General features: G+C 43.0%; 1 protein-coding gene across 1 annotated transcript in view; it reads right to left on the reverse strand.

Moving 5' to 3' along the window:
* Positions 1–18,970, reverse strand: part of myo15b (myosin XVB) — a 40,571-nt gene that overhangs the window by 4,564 nt on the left and 17,037 nt on the right. Inside the window, exons 25-60 of the mRNA XM_085761246.1 lie at positions 16,455–16,517; positions 16,278–16,335; positions 16,052–16,176; positions 15,280–15,375; positions 14,952–15,184; positions 13,763–13,932; positions 13,600–13,672; positions 13,327–13,512; positions 13,132–13,241; positions 11,668–11,735; positions 11,339–11,411; positions 10,646–10,678; positions 10,487–10,552; positions 10,320–10,408; positions 9,962–10,213; positions 8,869–8,947; positions 8,488–8,619; positions 8,177–8,330; positions 7,978–8,065; positions 6,762–7,044; positions 6,554–6,669; positions 5,345–5,404; positions 5,165–5,240; positions 4,966–5,084; positions 4,465–4,580; positions 3,861–4,002; positions 3,636–3,747; positions 3,141–3,498; positions 2,983–3,046; positions 2,351–2,423; positions 2,187–2,263; positions 2,005–2,081; positions 1,058–1,188; positions 877–971; positions 710–787; positions 521–617 (exon numbers count right to left, since the gene is read on the reverse strand). Of these exons, the coding sequence (XP_085617372.1) occupies positions 521–617; positions 710–787; positions 877–971; positions 1,058–1,188; positions 2,005–2,081; positions 2,187–2,263; positions 2,351–2,423; positions 2,983–3,046; positions 3,141–3,498; positions 3,636–3,747; positions 3,861–4,002; positions 4,465–4,580; positions 4,966–5,084; positions 5,165–5,240; positions 5,345–5,404; positions 6,554–6,669; positions 6,762–7,044; positions 7,978–8,065; positions 8,177–8,330; positions 8,488–8,619; positions 8,869–8,947; positions 9,962–10,213; positions 10,320–10,408; positions 10,487–10,552; positions 10,646–10,678; positions 11,339–11,411; positions 11,668–11,735; positions 13,132–13,241; positions 13,327–13,512; positions 13,600–13,672; positions 13,763–13,932; positions 14,952–15,184; positions 15,280–15,375; positions 16,052–16,176; positions 16,278–16,335; positions 16,455–16,517 (4,222 nt within the window). The remainder of the gene's footprint in view (positions 1–520; positions 618–709; positions 788–876; positions 972–1,057; positions 1,189–2,004; positions 2,082–2,186; positions 2,264–2,350; positions 2,424–2,982; positions 3,047–3,140; positions 3,499–3,635; positions 3,748–3,860; positions 4,003–4,464; positions 4,581–4,965; positions 5,085–5,164; positions 5,241–5,344; positions 5,405–6,553; positions 6,670–6,761; positions 7,045–7,977; positions 8,066–8,176; positions 8,331–8,487; positions 8,620–8,868; positions 8,948–9,961; positions 10,214–10,319; positions 10,409–10,486; positions 10,553–10,645; positions 10,679–11,338; positions 11,412–11,667; positions 11,736–13,131; positions 13,242–13,326; positions 13,513–13,599; positions 13,673–13,762; positions 13,933–14,951; positions 15,185–15,279; positions 15,376–16,051; positions 16,177–16,277; positions 16,336–16,454; positions 16,518–18,970) is intronic.

The raw sequence follows: 18,970 nt of genomic DNA on the forward strand, positions 1-18,970 counted from the left end.
GGCAGCATTGTAAATTGGAGATAGGTGGTGTCTCAGGCCACCTCCCCTGTTGAGGGATGGTTTCTCTACTTTTACAAAAATAGCTTCTTTAAAAGTAAAAAGTAGAAATGGTTTCTCTACTTGTAAAAGTAGAGAAACCATCCCTCAACAGGGGAGGTGGCCTGAGACACCACCTATCTCCAATTTACAATGCTGCCCTTTCATCCCTTCCCAGGAGATTCAACAATCTAGCCTCAAAGAACAACAACATGAACTGATGAAGCCTCTTGGATGAGAGGTGAAACGTCTTCCTAGACAAATAACTAAGTCCAGTTGCTTTCGATTTAACCTCCTTTGAAATACTATGACCTGGGCAAATGAGAATATGCACCGGCTTTATTAATTATTAAATATTATGTTTTAGGGCCTACATGATAAAATACCTTTATTCATGTTATTTGCATGACCTGCCCCTTTACATTTGCCGGTCTACACTACTTCTCACTAACTGCATCACCTATAGAGAGTACATCTACTTTACCTTTGCCTCTAATGGCCAGGATGATGAACTGTTTGGTCTCTGCCAGGTCTGAGATACCCATGTCGTTACAGAAGTCTGATACCACATCTGTTGCAATCTGGAGGAGGTTAAGAAATATAACCACAGGAAAGTTAATTATAATACTACTGAGAGTTTGTCTACAGAAAAGCAGATTTCACAGAATCTTACACTGAAGTTGCGTATCCTGATGGAGGACTCGACTCCTCCTGGCAGCTGGAGAGCGATCCGTCGGAAGGCTTTGCCCTCCTGCACAACAAACAGCAAAAACAGTTGAAGTAACTGTACATCATGAGAGATTTTGTGTGTCATGTGCATCAGAGTGTAGGTGAACTCACCATAATGGCATCGATCTCGACATGCGAGGGGATGCTACGACGACCGCCAATAGTGAGAGTTCTCTGAAGGTTCTCCAGACACACACCTGCCAGCTCTGAGGACAAGACATAGACTCTGTTGTGTGTATGTGTGTGTTATTTCCCCCTGATATTGTGTATCTACTATTAATGTGTCTCCTACCTTGGTACGGGTGCTCGTATTCCTGAGCGATGCTGTCCAGGTGATGTGAGACGTACGGCTCCAGAGTACCAGAGAAGGGGAAGAGTCCAGTCATGAGGCTGAGCAGCCGCCAGCCGAGGGTACAGCTGGACCTGTGGAGACACACACACACACACACACACACACACACACACACACACAACCATTAGAGAATAACTCATCCTAAGAAGAAAGTCTGAAGCGCACTCTTCTTGTTGTTTTAGACTTAGCTCATTCATTCCTTGAAAGTTGTTGCTCTCACCTGTGTTGACTGTGTATGTGCCGCACTTATTGGATAGATCTAATATTCATGAAGCAGACACTGTTACCTGTGTTTGTGTCAGCTTCTATTTTACTAAGTGTGGGCTTAAGTTAGGTTTAACTCTGTAGAATCCTTTTTCATATTGAATTTCATATCAAATTACTGGATCAGTTCAGTTCCTCCCTGCAGTAACACAGATATATGGATGTACATTTCAGATTTCTCAGATCTGACCAAGTCAAGTTCCAAGTAACAGATGCACAATTGGGTATGGAATACCTTATCATTTGATACACAAGGAGTAAATGAGTAACTGCCATCAGTGCCAAAGATATTGCCTTTGCCATTCTTTTCTTTATGCTGATAGTAAAGTTTAGAGGTCCCATATTTTACACTTTTATTTGAAGTGTTGATCCATAAGAAGATGTATTTTGGGCTATGAGCCTCTCTTCTGATTGGTTGACTATTTCCTGAGTGATGAAATTAAAAAATAATATAGCAGATTTCCAGTAAAATACCAAATCTTGCCAGGCGTGATGGGTTATTTCCTATCTACTAGTTTATTTGACTATACCAACTATTTAGTATCAAGTATTAGCAAGTTGCAGAACTTGATGAATGTTACTACTTCATATAAACGTATAGTTGATATGCATCACAGACTCACTGGGTTGGGTTGTTGGTTGTCTGCTTGATGACCTGGCAGTAGATTTCGTCCCTCAGCATCTCCTTCTCCTTCCCTAGCTGAACACAAACACAAACTCTTCTTTAACGCCCAGAAACAAAGTCTCAGAACATCCTTCTGACAGCCATCTGTTGTGCAGATACAGCGAGTGGCTGAGCACTGACCAGTAAGATGTGGCTCAGACAGTCTAACTGGGTGGTGTTCTTCCTCAGTGGTAGGTCTCCCATAAACTGCATCAAGTCTGGAGGAGCAGATAAACAGAGGGGTGATGGAGAAGCAAACAGAACCAGGGTCTCAGTGAATGTTGTGTTAGAGTGGAGGAACTCACTCGTGAAGCACTGGACAGACAAGTCGTTGATCTCAGGATCATGGTAGAGGATGAGGGACTCCTGGATGAGGACCTGGAGGGAAATCAAACAGCGCAGGTAGTTGAGTTTTATTCAGTCAAGTGGACTCACTGACTGATGCTGTTGACTTTGACAGTGACGGATATTAAATATTTAAAAATCTTTGATAGCTAGCTCTCATTAACAAGTGAAACACATGACTTCTCACCTATTGATATACCGAATCTCAGTGTGTAGTAATAGTGGTAAATACAAAAGATGCATCAGACAGAAAAAAGAGAACCAGAGACTCACTGCTATGAAAATGATATATATTGTAAACACTCAGGCATCAGGACAGTCCTGGACATGAGCATACAGATAGGATACATGGATTGTATTTATTTTTTAAATTAAGAAATTAAACTCTCTTCCAGCCAAATCAAATTACAATTATTTCATTTTTAGACGTTTATTTTTTATTTTTTTTATCATTGTCATTATTCATCATTAAGTACTTACTGTTAATGAGCTGTACTGTGACTATTATTCCTCAGTAGTAGGTGAGAGAATCATTAAAACACACACACACACACACACACACACACACACCACAGGGCCTGTCCCGTCTTACCTCTGTGTATTGCACCACATCTGAGAAGTTCCTCCCGCTGGCCGGCAGACCTGTAGACCCCACTCTATAACAGTAACACAGATTTCACCATGTTGTGTTATATGAACCCAAACTATTCCAGTGGATTCAACAACATAATCACTTCTTTTCTGTCATACCTAAAGTACCTCATGGCAAACTTAGCCATGGATGAGAGGACCTCCATGTCAAGTACTGAGCCCCTGATGGAGCTCTGTCCTGATCCGGGGACCGATCGCTGGCCCAAATCTTGGGGCATGGGCTCTCTGCTGGGCCACTCTGGATCAGGACTGATAGACTGACTGACAGCGGGTCTGATGAGGAGGGCTGGAGGCTGCCTCTCCTTGGGTTGACTGACGGGTCGAGGACCCCTCATGCTTTTCCTCTTATCATCTCTCCGTTCAAGGTGGATGTAGTGGTAGTCCGGGGCCGCGGAGGGTTGAGTGAGGTCCTCTGGGAAAAGCCCGGAGCGACCCCCCATGGAGCCGAAACGCCAGCCTATAGGACACACAGCAGAGTTATTAGATGATTGATGAAACAAAATCCAACCCTGAAGCATCGTCTGAGAAGAATCATAGTTGTTGCTGAGAGAAAACAACAGACAAAACAGACAGCTGGTGGTCAGGTGACCTCACCTGGCTGGAGTCCTTCCATTGGAAGCAGTTTGATGACATCACCTCTGCTGAATTTGAGCAGACTCTTGTCGTCTGTCACAAAACTCTTCAGAGCAACAACGTGGCCTGAGTCCTAGGAGGCAGAGAGAGACGTCCACGAGGGTAATACATGGACTCAAAGTCATGAAGCTTTGACACAAGCACAGATAACACAATGAATGACAATGGTGGAGAAGGAGGAACTACCTTGATGAGCTCCTGGAGGAAAAACTGGATCATGGCAGTGATCTGAGGAGCTCTGCTGGACTGCAGAACGGGGTTTTCATTCTTCAGCTCCAGCTCCACTTGCTCTGCACCTTTGAGGTCGACTGACAGCATCTCTGCAAAGCTACATTCATGCAGACTGGAGTTACAATTCTGTGCAGACGACATCAGCTATGACAAATTGAAATGAAAGTGACAATATAAGACATCATGTAAAATAAATATTGAACGAATGACAAATCCTATTATGTTTGAATTAAAGGTCCAGAAGTGTTCCTGTCTCCATTGTTCAAACTGATCAAACTGCAAACTACCAAATCAGACAGAGGCCACAGCAGATTCATACTCACTGAATAGACTGAATATTCAATTTTGTTCATTGTGTGTCTTTTCACAATATGCTTCCAGCTATTGGACCACCTGTCAAGCAGCTCTCATGAAATACACTGGCACTTTAGGATTGGAGATTTCCCCCCTCTGTTTAGGCAATAATCCATATTTGTGTCTTGAAAATCCCACGTGGGAGGGATTATAATGGCTTTACAGTAGTTTGCTGCCTGGTGTGTTGTATCAGCTGCTTGTTTACCTGTAGCTTCTGAGCAGACGGAGGTGTTTGGGGTTGATGCCTGATGCTCTGACAACCTTCAGGAGATGAATCCCCCGATGAGACACACCCAGCAGCTCAGCATCCACACCGTCCAGCTGCAGGAAGTACACACAGTAGAGGCGTTTTGAATATTTGTAAATGCTGAAATCCATTTATGGAAATCCACCAATTTATAATTTGGATGGCTGCTTTTACCAGAATTTATTGTGTTCATACATAGATAAAAACACCTGTAAAGTGGACTGACAGTAACTGATAGATTTTAAAAACACTCAGCAAACACAGACCATCTGTAACATCTGTCCAAAATACAAACATTATATATTTGTATAGGCTGGATATATGTCAATATATAAAGGTATATATATAAAGGTGTTTCCAATTGTAAAATTTGTCACATGTATTTCAAATATGGAAATTCAATATATGTAAATATGGGTTTTTTTCATGCTGTTCCATGACTCTTCTTCCGTCGCTCACCCTCACTGGGAACAGCCGGCTAAAGTAGTTTTCCCAGTTGTCTCGAGCCGCCATGACGATCCTCTTCTTCATGAGGTCATCCTGGACGGCTCTTATATTTGTTCCCACGTTGAAATTTGCTATGAAGAAAAGTATTCAGAGAGAGATTAGAGGCGGTCGACAGGAGCATCCAGTCTGAACCTGTCAGAAGAAGCCTCACCGAGCAGATCCTTCATCTTCCTCCTCTCCTCTCTGCTGATCCTCATGCAGCTGTCAGAGTACGTGTCCCTCATGATCTTCAACACAACACACAGTGACGGTGTTAGAGGCAGAGCTCACCGTCTCTGAGATTAAAGGCATTGGACACACTGGACTACAAGGTGACTGTAAATCCACTGACCTGTTCACACAGCAGGTTGAGGACGTAGGGCTTGTTGAACTTCTCTCTGGGGTAAAACACCTGCAGACAAATAAATTATAGTTAGAGAGGATGGCTTTTACAGCTGTAATATAACAAGTTCAGATTTATGAAGTTATATTTCAGAGCCAATGCAGCTCTGGTTTCATTGCTTTAATAGATACATTTAAAGCAGCTAGTAAATATTCATTCATTATTTTATAATTTCTTAATTCAGTGTTAAAAGAAGCTAGAGAAGCTAGAATATAAACATACATACATATGAATTATTGTATCTCTATCTCTAGTTCTATCTCTATCTTTATCTCTATCCCTAACCCAAGTACTATCACTATCCCTATCTCTATCTCTTGTTCTATTGCTATCTCTATCTCCAGTCTTAAAGGGATAGTTCACCCTAGAATGATATTTCGCTCATTATCTACTCACCCTCATGTTGACTAAGGGCTGGAAGAATTTTCAGAGTCCACCGTCCCTTCTCTGAGTTACAGGGGGTCTCAGCGTAGCAGTGCATGTCCATATAACGGTTGCAAAGGGACACCAGAGCTCTTCGTAAAAAAACACACACAAAAAAACATCCAAATACCTCCATGATGCTCGTATGTAATGTCTGTCTTGTGCTGAAGCCCCAAATTGCGTAATTGTCCCGAAAAACTTAAATAAGTCTATATTTTAAGCTTGTTTGTAGCGGAAGCTTCTCGAAGCTCCTCTTCCTGGTCCGTCCAAATCTCGCGTGATTCGCAGTAACTGCACTGACGCCGGCGCAAATCACGCGAGATTTGGACGGACCAGGAAGAGGAGCTTCGAGAAGCTTCCGCTACAAACAAGCTTAAAATATAGACTTATTTAATTTTTTTCGGGACAATTACGCAATTTGGGGCTTCAGCACAAGACGGACATTACATACTGTACGAGCATCATGGAGGTATTTGGATGTTTTTTTGTGTGTGTTTTTTTACGAAGAGCTCTGGTGTCCCTTTGCAACCGTTATATGGACATGCACTGCTACGCTGAGACCCCCTGTAACTCAGAGAAGGGACGGTGGACTCTGAGACTTCTTCCAGCCCTTAGTCAACATGAGGGTGAGTAGATAATGAGCGAAATATCATTCTAGGGTGAACTATCCCTTTAACTCCATCTCCATCTCCATCTCTGTCTCTACTGCAACTTTTACGTGTGTGTATTTCTTACTTCTTTTCGCATGAACACTTTCCCAGGCATGTTGGTGTGAGAGAAGTAGACACCAGCAGAGAAGCGATGCAGCTTGGACCGGATGCCGTCGTCATCTGGCATCCTCTGTTCAACTACTACACAAGGGCAGAGAAACACATCAGTGAGTCATCTGGTTAGCAACATTCAGCAGCTAAAACACAACTAAACACAGTGTGGGAATACCCACAGAGAGAGGGGGCGGGCATGGTCGGCGGCTCTGGGATGTCCTGCACCATGGGTGCCTGGCGTGGAGGGGGCGGTGGGGAGTCTGGGGGAGCAGGCGCAAGGTCTTTGAGGCGCTGGGAGCCGAACAGATCTTCCAGGGAGCGCTGCTTCTGCTTCATGTTGCTGGAGATGACGCGGGGTCCCCTGGTGGACGGAGGTGAGGACGGAGGGGTGGACAGAGGAGACTCGTACCTCGGCTTGAACGGCTTGACCGGCTGTGGAGGAGGAGGAGGCGCCCACTGCCTCTGTGTGGAGGGAGAGAGGACAGGGAGATGTGAGGGTGTAGAAACTTAAAGGGATAGTTCAACATTTTGGCAAATTCGCCTACTGCCATAATCCCTGTAGTCATAGGAGTAGGTTCATTACTTTTAATTGTCGGTGCAAGCTGTTTTTAGATCGGCAGGGCAGAGAAGCGAGCTGCCGGCTAATGCAACGGAGGCAGGCACACGGTATTTTCGTGTTTCCCTCATCAAACTAAATACACAATCCAACAACTCCAAAATGCTCTCATGGACAAGTTGTGACCTGCACATTCGCCATGCTATGAAATAATAACATAACATTACGACACATGAAGCAAATACTTGGAACTACTTGCGCATTTGAAGTCACTCCGCCCAGCAGCCGTGTCTGGAAATGTAGCTCTGACTACGCATTTGCCTTGAAAACAACTCAGTCTCGTAATGTTCCATTATTATCTCATAGCATGGTGGATGTGAACGTCACAACTTGTCCATGAGAGCGTTTTGGAGTTGTTGCATTGTGTATTTGATGAGTTTGATGAGGGAAAGACAAAAGTTACGTGTGCCATGCAGAGCTCACGTCTCTGCCCCGCTGATCTAAAAAGAGCTTGCACCGACAATTAAAGGTAATGAACCTACTCCCAAGACTATAGGGATTATGGCAATAGGCGAATTTGCCAAAATGTAGAAATATCCCTTTAACATTATCTTTGATGGGTATATATATTGACTATATCCACATGCCTGCATCCCATTATTATTTTGTCTCATTACACAGAGCAATATATCTATTGGTTTTTTGCGGGGGTGGCTTTAAAACAGAGTGGCTTGTTTGTGTCTCAGCCTCCACACAGTCCAGTTATTATTTGAAATGTCAAGACAGTGAGGTGATGATGATTCTAACAGGAGGATCTAAAATTTTCTGAGCGCTCTGACCTTCTGCCGTGCCACTGGAGTCACGTCTTTGAGTTTAGCCAGAGCCTCCTCTTTGGGGTCACTCTTCTTTACGAACTGCTTCGCATGTCTGTGAAGAAAACACAAGTGTCACTCAACACAGCTGGTGCAGAAGAGTCCAGGCAGGATCCAGCCGGATGTCAGATGTGATGAAAGTGTGCCGATGAGATGGAGCACTGACCTGGCAGGCTCGTAGGCTTTGGGCTCTGGTGGGGGCCGGCTGTTGAACTGTTTGATGATATCTCGGATGTTGGAGGTGGGCTCCTCCCTAGGCTCACTGGGTTTGGGTTTTGGGCGTTCTGCTTCCTTAGGAGGACGGACGGGGACACGCTTCACTGTGGAAGAGAAGAAACACACAGTATATCCCAAGATCTCCCCCTTCAGTTCATTTTCTTTATAATTAGATGGTATAAGCAAACACACACATGACCTGTACTGCTTCTTTCACTTGCTGAACTCTCTGGGTCCTTACAACGTGTTTCAAGCTCTTACCCTCAGGTTTAGGTGCTGTGGGTGGGGGTGATGGACTAGGTGGTGATGGGGAGCGCTGCTGTTGTCTGGGAGGGCTGCGGTTGACCGGCCGCTCAGGCTTTCGAGGTCTGGATTCTTTTTTGGGCTTCATGCCTTTATAGCAGAGGAGGACAGAGATAACAGGAATAAGAAAACCCAAGTATTCAAATGGAAACATACTTTAAACGTGATGGTATGTGTAGCATTTTATCAGTGTGTGTAGCCTTTACAATGTTAGAGAGAAGGTTGATTTTAAATTAGATAGACATTGTAAAAACTCCTGGATTACAGCAGAACACACTCTGCTTTCAGTTAGAAGCTACATGTGTTACTGAGGTTTGATTTATCAGCTCAACTCACCACCGATCTTTTGGAAGTACTTTGTCTTTTCACTGACAGACTGCAGTTCATCTGGCTCTGGTACGTCCGTCTCTGTCTCTGTCTGTGGAGACATTAGAGGAATATAGAAATAAGGTTTGGTTTTGTCAATCAATCCCATGTGAAGAGCTTAACCACCAAAGAATATATCTGTAATTTTACAATGCATGTATAGAAAGCTTGATATACTGCTCTGTATCAGTGTCATGGGTCAATATTTTATATTAAAGGGATACTTCAACATTATGACAAATTGGCCCATTGCCATAATCCCTATAGTTTTAGGAGTAATTACGAGACGGAGGCAAATGCAGAGACTGCTAGCCGAAAAACTGCCCCCGACAGGAACGCACTTTGGTGATTTTGCATGAATTTACCTCGAAAACAACTCCGTCCCGTAACGTTCCCTTATTATCTCATAGTGTGGCGAATGTGCAGGTCACAACTTGTCGACAAGAGCGTTTTGGAGTTGTTGGATTGTGTATTTGATGAGTTTGAAACCAATAAATCCCATGAGCCTCTGTAGCGCAGCTCTGAGCAGCTCACGGCTCTGCTCCGCCGTTCTAAAAATAGCTTGTACTGACAATTAAAGGTAACGGACCAACTCCTAAAACTATAGGGATTATGGCAAATTATATTTATATCATTATATTATAATTATAATAAATTTGCCAAAATGTTGAACTATCCTTTAAGCCTATCACAATCTGTTCAACAATAAAATTCATTGTCTGTTGAAATCTTTGAGTGAATGTCTTTGAGTGAATTACTTTTTATTACAAAAAACTACTATTGTGAGTGTTTTTTTTTTTACAACAATTTTTATTACAATATCAGCTTTGGTTCTTTCCATGGGTTTTGCTAACAATAAGAACATATGACATCATCAGCATACAACTTGAGTGTACCGACTGAACAAAATAAAAACCAGCCACACAGAGTAGAGATATCAGAAGGAGAACAACAGTGTAACAGTGTAAACCTCAACTAAATGGGACAGTAGTAAGTATGTACGATAAGGTGTAAACAGGTGCAGTGAATGACAATATATAATGATTCATGTAAATATACCACCTACCTCTGGCTCGTGCCTCCTGTGGTTGGTTTTTGGCTTGACAGGTGAGGGGGAGTGAGCTCGTCGGGGGGAAGGTGAGCGTTCCCTGGCGCGCCGATCGGACCGTCGTCTCCGCTGCCTCCTCTCCTCCTCCTCCTCCTCCTCCTCCCGCTGCTTTCTTTCCCTCTCCTTCTTCTTCTGCTGATCCTGCTTCTTCTGCTGCTCCTGGACCTGCTGCTGGGACATGTTCAGAGCCTGCTGGGTCATCTGCTGGGCCTGAGGAGAGGGGAGCAGAGACACGTGCAGAGGGGAGATTACAGGATGAAAAAGATGAACCGTCAAGCTGAAGACATAGTTAAACACCAAGGTGGAGTCTGCTCACCATAAGAAAGGCCTGCTGGTTGATGAGGGCCTGCTGTGCTACTGTCTGCATGGGGTCAGCGGCAGCAGGAGCCTGATTTATCATCATGGCTGTGTGAGGATGATTAGAAACTGCTTGTCAGGAAGAACATTTCAATATCTGCAAATATTGGTGAGCTGCTATAGGACAGGGCTTACCTGGCATTGGCATCATGGGAGTTGCACCATAGCTGGGCATTGGGTTAACTGGCATCCCTGGAGAGAAACAACACAGAGTACAAAAGATGATTGGTCAGTTTTTCCTGCCACTTGATCTGAACCAGACTGAAGAAACATTCCTCCACTTACCCATAGGATAGGTTGGCATAGCCATCGGCATACCTGCAAAACAGATTGATACATATGTAATCATCTGCTCTGTTATTGTGTGTTCCTATTTTTTGTATCACTGTATTACATGTGGTTTGACTGACTATAATTTTGCAGGATTACTGAAGGGTTCAAGTAAAATTTCCTTTTTAACATGACAAAACACCAGAAATACACAAATATTTGTTCGGAGACTGAATAACGTTACTTTTTTAAGTCAACATAAGTTAAAATTATGGCCAATGGTGTGAATTTTTGGAAAAAATTCGAAAAAAAAATTCTGGAAAAAAATTTAATATTTCTGGAAAAAAGTGGTAAAATTTCAAGAAAAAGTTGGGGACCCCCTTGAACCCTCTCAAGGACCCCTGGGGGTCCCCGGACCCCACTTTGAGAACCACTGGCCTAGAGTGATCTATAATAAGAACAATACTATCAAAAGCAGATATTACAAACTGCCACATGAAAATAGAATTACAAAACAAACAAACATATTTTCAGGAACTAACATGATTTCCTGATGAGAGCAAATAATGAAAATATGTAGAATAATACACTGTATTAATATTAATAAAAATTGCCATTTATGTTTTTATGATGAAACTATACAGGATACTAAGTGATTGTTGTTGTGTTGTTTGTGTGTTGTGTAGATGAGAGGTCCAGTTTTCCTACCAGCTCCATACATGGGTCCAACCCCTCCTCCTCCTCTCAGCCTGTCGTTTAGCACGGCCACTCTGTCCATGTCCTACACACACAAACACACACACACACACACACATATATATAAAGACACACAAACATGAATGAGCCATTACATTACACAGCTACAGACAAGGAGGAAACACAACCCAGTGATACAAGTACTGTCAGTAACAAGATACAACCGGAGATATACAATCCAGTAGGAGGTGAGCACGCTCTGAGACACAGGGCAACACAGCCTGCACACTGATCACAGGTTAACGTTTACATAATTACATATATCTGATGACATCACTGACCCGAGGTCCTTGGTCGAGGACTGGATCAAACAAGTTGTCAACGTATGCGTCCATCTGTCGACCACGCCCTGCAAACAGGTGGAGCACAGAGGTTAGAACAGCACATGTTCTCTGTTGGAACTACCTGTCTGAGCCCCCGCCGCAATGATTACTGTGATGTATATACACATATATGCAAAATATGGGTGTAAAGTTGTAATGCACCAAGTCCTGGTTCTACCGTTATAGCCCACTGGGATTTGTCCTGGTGGTCCTGATGTCCAGTCTGACTCTGGGTCTCATGTGACCCAATTTCCATTTAGTGGTGTAGACAGATAGTCTACATTTATTATTTGCCTTTTTTTAGTTGTTAGTTACCTCAACTTTGTTAAAGCCGTGTTAAACAGTGTAATTTTCTAATTCTACACAAAATTTACAATGCTGTAATTTTTAAGCGATTATATATTCTGTAATATTATTGTCAAGTTTTTTGTGAAAGGTTTACCTTGCTTTAGTAATTGGTAATACGATGTATCCATGTATGGTGCATGTTTTTATCTCTAATTGTGAGCATGTGCAGAAGCTACAAGTGAAACATGACTCCTCACTCTCAGTCCCAGTCACAGTCTCAGTGTGCAGGGTTAATTTTGATTTACACAGGATGTTCAACCTGCACCTGGTTAAAACACTGGCTGTGTGTGTGGAGATCTAAACTTGCTACAACATTTGTCCAACATCCTCTGTGACAAAAAATCTATTGGTGTTATTAGGTATTTAAATATCACTGCAAGAGGGTCTACTCTAAAAGTAGAGTAGAAGTAAATGGCAGTGCAGCCACTGGGCTTAGACAGTGGACATACAGGCTGCAGTAACAAAGTGTGGCCATGTTGTTGTTAGCATGTTGTTAGCAGTTAATAACAAGGATGTTGAATGCAATAGATACATAGGTAACACTTTATAATAAGTACACACTATTAAGCATTAATAAATACTGAATTATTCATTTATAACGCATGAATACTCATTAGTATGTAGTTTATAAAAAACAGTTAGTGCTTATCAATGATGAGTAAAACATTTTTAACTGTATTTATACATACATACTACATACTAATGAGTATTCATGTGTTATAAATGACAAATTCAGTATTTAATGCTTAACTAATGCTTAATAGTGTGAACTTATTATAAAGTGTTACCTATGTATCTATTGCATTCAACATCCTTGTTATTAACTGCTAACAACATGCTAACAACAACATGGCCACACTTTGTTACTATGTGCTCACAGGGACAGACAGGATAGTTGAGAGATACAGGGAATGGGGAGGCAGAGAGAGGGGGAATGACATGCTTACATGTTTACAGTGCAGGACAGGGGTCTGTGTGGACCATGTTAGGCAGATAGATGATTAAACTGGTCTCCTGTGGACCCTGGTGGTCTTACAGGTGCAGAAAGCACAAAGGATTGGCAGTAACACCCACCTTCCTGTGGGTAACTTCCTCTCCAGGAGCTTCCCTCAAAAGGAGGCAGCCCAGGAGCTTGGACTGGAGGTGCAGGTGGGATGAAGTCATCCATGTCTGTGGCAAACATCCTGGAGGAGAGAGGGACACAGTGATTAGTCACAGTGACCAGTCTGGATTGATCCCAAAACACGGCAGACTGGTTCAGTGCTCTACCTGTCTCCGTTGTTGCTGCTGAACAGGTAGTCAGAGTTTGTAGAGGAGGGGGTTCCTGGTGGGGGCAGCACTTCAGCTTCCGCCCCAGCCAGCAGGTCCATGACAAAGTCGGAGCCAGCCAAGTCTGACCAGCCGTCATCGGTCAGGAGAGACACTGACCAGCCCTGCACCGCCTCCTCCACACCGCTAAAACACAGCAAATGACCAGTTAGAGACTTGATTAGATAAAGGGAGGCACGGGGAATATTAACATGACTGAAACTAGATGAGCACCTGGACAGGAGGAGCCATGAGGCAAGCTGCTCCCCGGTGGTCCAGGACTCCACTTCAGTCGTCAGCTTCTCATCTGAAAAGATATCATAGGATGTTTGTTTTGTTTTTTTTTACTCTGGAGCTCCTGAACGGTTTCATGGCAAAGCTTTTGTTTTGTTCTGACCATTGAAGGTGTGTATGTCCAGCAGCATGGCGCCCCTCCTCTGGCTGGCAGTCCACTCCAGCTGGGTGGGTGGGTAGATGCGGGCAGTGGGAGCTGGGAGCTGCAGAGACGTCAGCAGCTTGTGTTGGCACAGTGAACGGTACTCCCCTGGACCATGGTCAGACACATACCTGGAGGAGGAAAGAGTGATGTGTGATAGGAGATGTAACTACAGTATATAGCCTACTCCAGACCCTCCCTATTGCCATTGTTGACATTTACTGTAAAGGGATAGTTCAACACTTTGGCAAATTGGCCCATTGCCATAATCCCTGTAGTTTTAGGAGTAGGTTCGGTGCAAGCTATTTTTAGAATGGCGGAGCAGAGCCACGAGCTGCTCAGAGCTAGACTACAGAGGCTAATGGGATTTCTTGGTTTAACCACTATATCAAATGTAATCACTCCATCATTTGATCCTACCAGGCATTTGTGTTTTATTCAAAACTCATGTTTTGGGAGGTTTGGGAGTATGACCTTCATATTGACATGTAAAACAAGATGCTTTCAGCTACAGCGGCTGCTGATGCAAAATGACTTAGGGCAGCTTTAATGTAATACTCTCTCTACCAATAGCACAACTAGAGATGACTTATACAATCACTGTATATTATGTTGTTGTTTACACACTCTTAGCTGCTATTAGCCTCTCATACCAGAGTGAGTCAGGCTGCTAATGAATTCAACTTTTGTGTGTGTGTGTGTGTGTGTGTGTCAAGTTACATAGTAGCTCTTTAAAGGTTCTGATACTTCTTTTTATGTTGGTTGAAAAACACACAACTGAACCAGTGTGAATCTACTTTGTCTTTGGTAGTTTTTCTGGTGTTTTATATTATTAATATTTTATTTCAGGTAAATGTATACAGCGTCATGCAGGTTTATTGTAAAACCAGATGCATTTGTTTGCTATTGGAAGACACATGTCGATGCTACTGTTCCTGTTTGTAGCTGGTCCTGGAACTGATCCATCACTACTAAACATCAACATGAAAAGATAACCAAATCCAAATCACTGTGACACTGTGGTAACACACATCAGATTTGACCTGGGCAGCCGGAGATGACTTTGCAGCCAGGTACTATATATTGAGTTACTTACTCTCATTTATCTAGAAAAAGATTAGATAATTAAAAAATGCACTGTAGCACCTACTTGAGCAGTGGTCTGTCCAGTGTTGGTGAGGGGGTGAAGGCACTGAGGCAGCAGGCCAGCAGCAGCCAGCCCCTCAGGCTGTCCTGCTCCTCCTGACCCCACGTGTGGTAAACCAGCTGGGCCAGGATCTCGTCCCTCAGGGCCGGTCGGTTCTGGCCTTTCTCCACGATGTAGTTACCCAGCGTCTGCTCCTTCCAGCTGCTGAGCTCTGACTCACCTGTAAACCTCAAGATCTGAGGAGGAAAAGGATTGATGCTCATGATGAGTACAGTATGAGCTGCAGGAGAGGTGAACTCTGGAGAAACTTCGTCTAATGAGTCCCATGTACCAGTTTGTAAATGTCCAGGGCAGTTCTAGCATCTTCAGGCTCCAGAGAGGTGAGGGGTCTCTGGAGGGGGTATCCCTGAGGCTGGCACCATGTGTCCTGGGGGCACAACATGAAAGCTCTGCACCATAACCGATATCAAATATGTCATTTTTATTTTTTTTGCTTTATTCTCTTTTATTGTATGTGTTGTGTGTCTGTTGTGGTCCTCTGCACTGTACTGCACTTTATATTATAACTGCAGGTTACCAAAACATGTCGCTGCCTCACAATGCGTTTTATTCATTTATTTATTTATTATATAGGTTTTAGTTCCTAATATTGGTTCTTTTTATTTACTTTTTTATCTCACTGGTCCTGAGAAACAGTTTTCATTCTATGTGTTTTTAACATGTAGAACTATGGGATGAACTGCCGCTGCACATTAGACAGGCCTCCCCCGCCCTGTGCACACCACTGATATCAGCTTATGTTCATCAGATGACACAACACAACCAAGTTTCTCTGAATCAGCTGGTTGTGTAAAAAAGAAACTGTTTCCTATTATGCTTTTCCATAACTCGGTGTATGAGGGCTGTTTAAAGCTTGTTGCCCCTTGCTAATGTCCACACAGGTCAGTTAATGTTGGTTTATTATCATCAGTAGAAAACCTGAAAGCTGCATTTCTGTGCAACTAATATGAATATTGTGGTATATTGATATCACTGGGTTATTGTGTGGCATGCACAATACACTGAATGTCCATGTGTGTGTATGTGGCTGCAGCTTCACTCACATGTAATACAGACTTGGCATAGCGAGAGAACGGGTATCTGTCTATATCCAGGGGCAGGCTGAGCCGATGGTCCGCCTTCACGTGCGGAGGCGCCGCCTCTTTGACGCCTGACGGATGCTGCCGCCCTGATGGAGGGAGACAGGAAGTACAGTGAGCCGTATGAAATGAAAACACTGTGTGCAAACCGCAGTCTTATCAAATCAGTGGAGCTGTTTACGGAGCCGACCTGCTGCGCTGCGGAGTCTGGCCGACAGCTCGGCAGGGATCTCCAACATCCCCACGTCCTGAAGGGAAAACACAACACGACACAAAACACATTTCAGTGCAGTGATCACAGGAGGAGGGAGATGAAACGTTATCAGAATCTCAGTGATACAGAATCAAATCAGTGAAGCTGTCTTACCATTCCTGGAGGGACAGACTTGGTCTTTGTCACTGTTTTTACTTTGATCCTCTCGTGAAATTCCTGAAATTGAAGGGATAATAAAGCCAGTAAATCAAACTGGTGATTACACTGTGTTCAGAGGTCCATGATTTAACATCCTGTACATTCAACTGGTTGCAGATCCACTGTGTGGCTCCTCAGGTGAGCTCCTCCTTGTTATCCAAGTTTATCAAGAACACTCAACACTCCGTCATCCCTCCCTGCCTGAGGAGTGTGTCCACTCGGGCCTATTCTTAGATACACGTCCTGTTATATACTCCTGCAACACCCACAGTCCTCGATGCCCCGCCCCGTATGCCAGGCCACGCAGTTCCAAAAGTCCAGAAAGTTATATATTTATCAGGAGTTTTATAGCTCAGATAGAGAGGAGTCACCTCAACACAGCACAGCAGCGTCACTCAGATATGATTACAGTTCATCAACCCACCCAGTGTGTCCTCACCCCGTCCCTCCTGGTTTATATATGTGCATATTTCTTTTCCATGGTTAATCCTACTGGATACAGATACCAGATAAGTGCCCGGCGTTACAGATTAAACTTGGGCGTGCACATGAATTCATGCAGCAAACACTTCTTTTGTTGATGGCTTCACTTCAATAAGCACAAAGTGAGCAGAGAGAACGGGTCTCTGCAAACACACATGAGCCCAGCCTGGTTCTGCCTCCACCTGACAGGATTTACAATAACCGACCTTCCCAAATCAAACAAGTAGGTTACAATTCATACTGTACCATATCAACACACCCTCTGACTCACTGGATCACTCCCCAGCTCCAACCGATTACATATTTACAAACAACATGTCCAAATTATGTGATATTTCACTTAAGAACCAGGTGGACTGGCACAAATCACAGCCAAAAGATTAAAAATGTAGATTGAAATATCGTGTTAATTACTGTGTGGGCTGTAATGAAACATGGTACACCTGTTCATTATCCTATCATGATGTTTATTAGAGGAATATATTTTCATCTATGAGGCAAATTTGCACAAAACATTACTGATGAACAGTGCTGATTAAGGTTATCCTCAATTGCATGGGTGTCAAAGGTGTGGCCCGTGGGCCAAAACCGGCCCAGCAGAGGGTCCAATCTGGCCCTCAGGATGAAAGTGTGAAAATTACATAGAAGACAGAAGAGGCAGAATATTGTTGAAATTGCACCTATTTTTTTTAATCAAGAAATTTTAGGTTGTTCATAATATGTTTCGTAAAAGGATAGCTCATTAACTGTAAACATCGTAATAACGTAGACTAAAACAAAGGGAAAAATTCAAAGTTCTTTTCAGGTTATCATGCTATTATTTTACTGGTCCGGCCCACTTGAGATTAAATTGCGCTGTATGTGGCCCCTGCTCTATCGTGTTATCTACTGCCACCAACCACGTAAGGCTTAACAGTAAGAAAACCTGACGTGAAATTTTTTATTTCAACCCTAGACTCAACATTTAAACCCAGAAATCTCTGTCAGATGAAAAGTTTAGGGTATAATAACAGTCAATATGACTCATCCTCTGACTTAACATATTCTAATCAAAAACTAAAACAGTTAAGGAGTTATAACAGATTCTTAAATACCGTACTCCCAAACCCCTATAGGCTACTGTATGTCCCATAATGCTACTTTTACATACTCTCATGTCTGATCCTCACCACATAGAAAAACATCCTTCAAAAAAACAAAACAAGTTGAGATAACCATGATGACATCACTATGACATAATCAGTGTCATTTTCTCCGACCTCACCCAAGACTGAACTATACAGTAGATACTGGTCAGGCCCGGTAACGTCCACAACCAGGTGAATAGCTGTATATTTCCACTGTTTATATTTGAGTTGTGCACCTGTTTTATGTACAACAACAACAACACACAGAAAACACATATATGACACAGATTAATGACCAGCTGACTCAGTTATTAGGAAATAATTAACTGCTAATATCGCCACCTTAACACTGTCGTCATAGCCCAGTCTGATCTGGAATCAGATCACAATAATAATGCAGGTGCTGACAAGAAGTGAGAATGGATCAGTTCCATAAAAAACATATAATTATATTGTATCAGAAGTGCCAACACAAACTGTCAGCACTAAATCTCATATAAAGCTGTGTTTTTAGGAACTGCTCTAAAGAGAAGCTCCTGATGACTGTTCTCAGGCATGAACAGCTGACACAGGCGGCCTGCGAGAGCTGCACTGTTCAGAGTCCAAGCCTCATAAAACAATAATACAGAATAGACTGAGAGAGACACAAATGAAGCAAAGGAACTTACGAGGAAAGAAAGGAAAACTGTCGGTTCAGTTTAGCGAAGAAAAATTTAAACAAAAGAAAAACAAGCAGAGAGGAGTGTCTGTAGATCATTTCCTCTGTCACACCTCACTGTGTTTACATTTCACATGTTTCAAACTATATTAAGAGTCAAATCAGATTAAAAAAAAACAAAAAACCTTAAGACATTTTTTGTA

Source organism: Trachurus japonicus, chromosome 19 (genome assembly GCF_045865225.1).
Source record: "Trachurus japonicus isolate A0001 chromosome 19, Traja_1.0".
Lineage (NCBI taxonomy): Eukaryota > Metazoa > Chordata > Actinopteri > Carangiformes > Carangidae > Trachurus > Trachurus japonicus.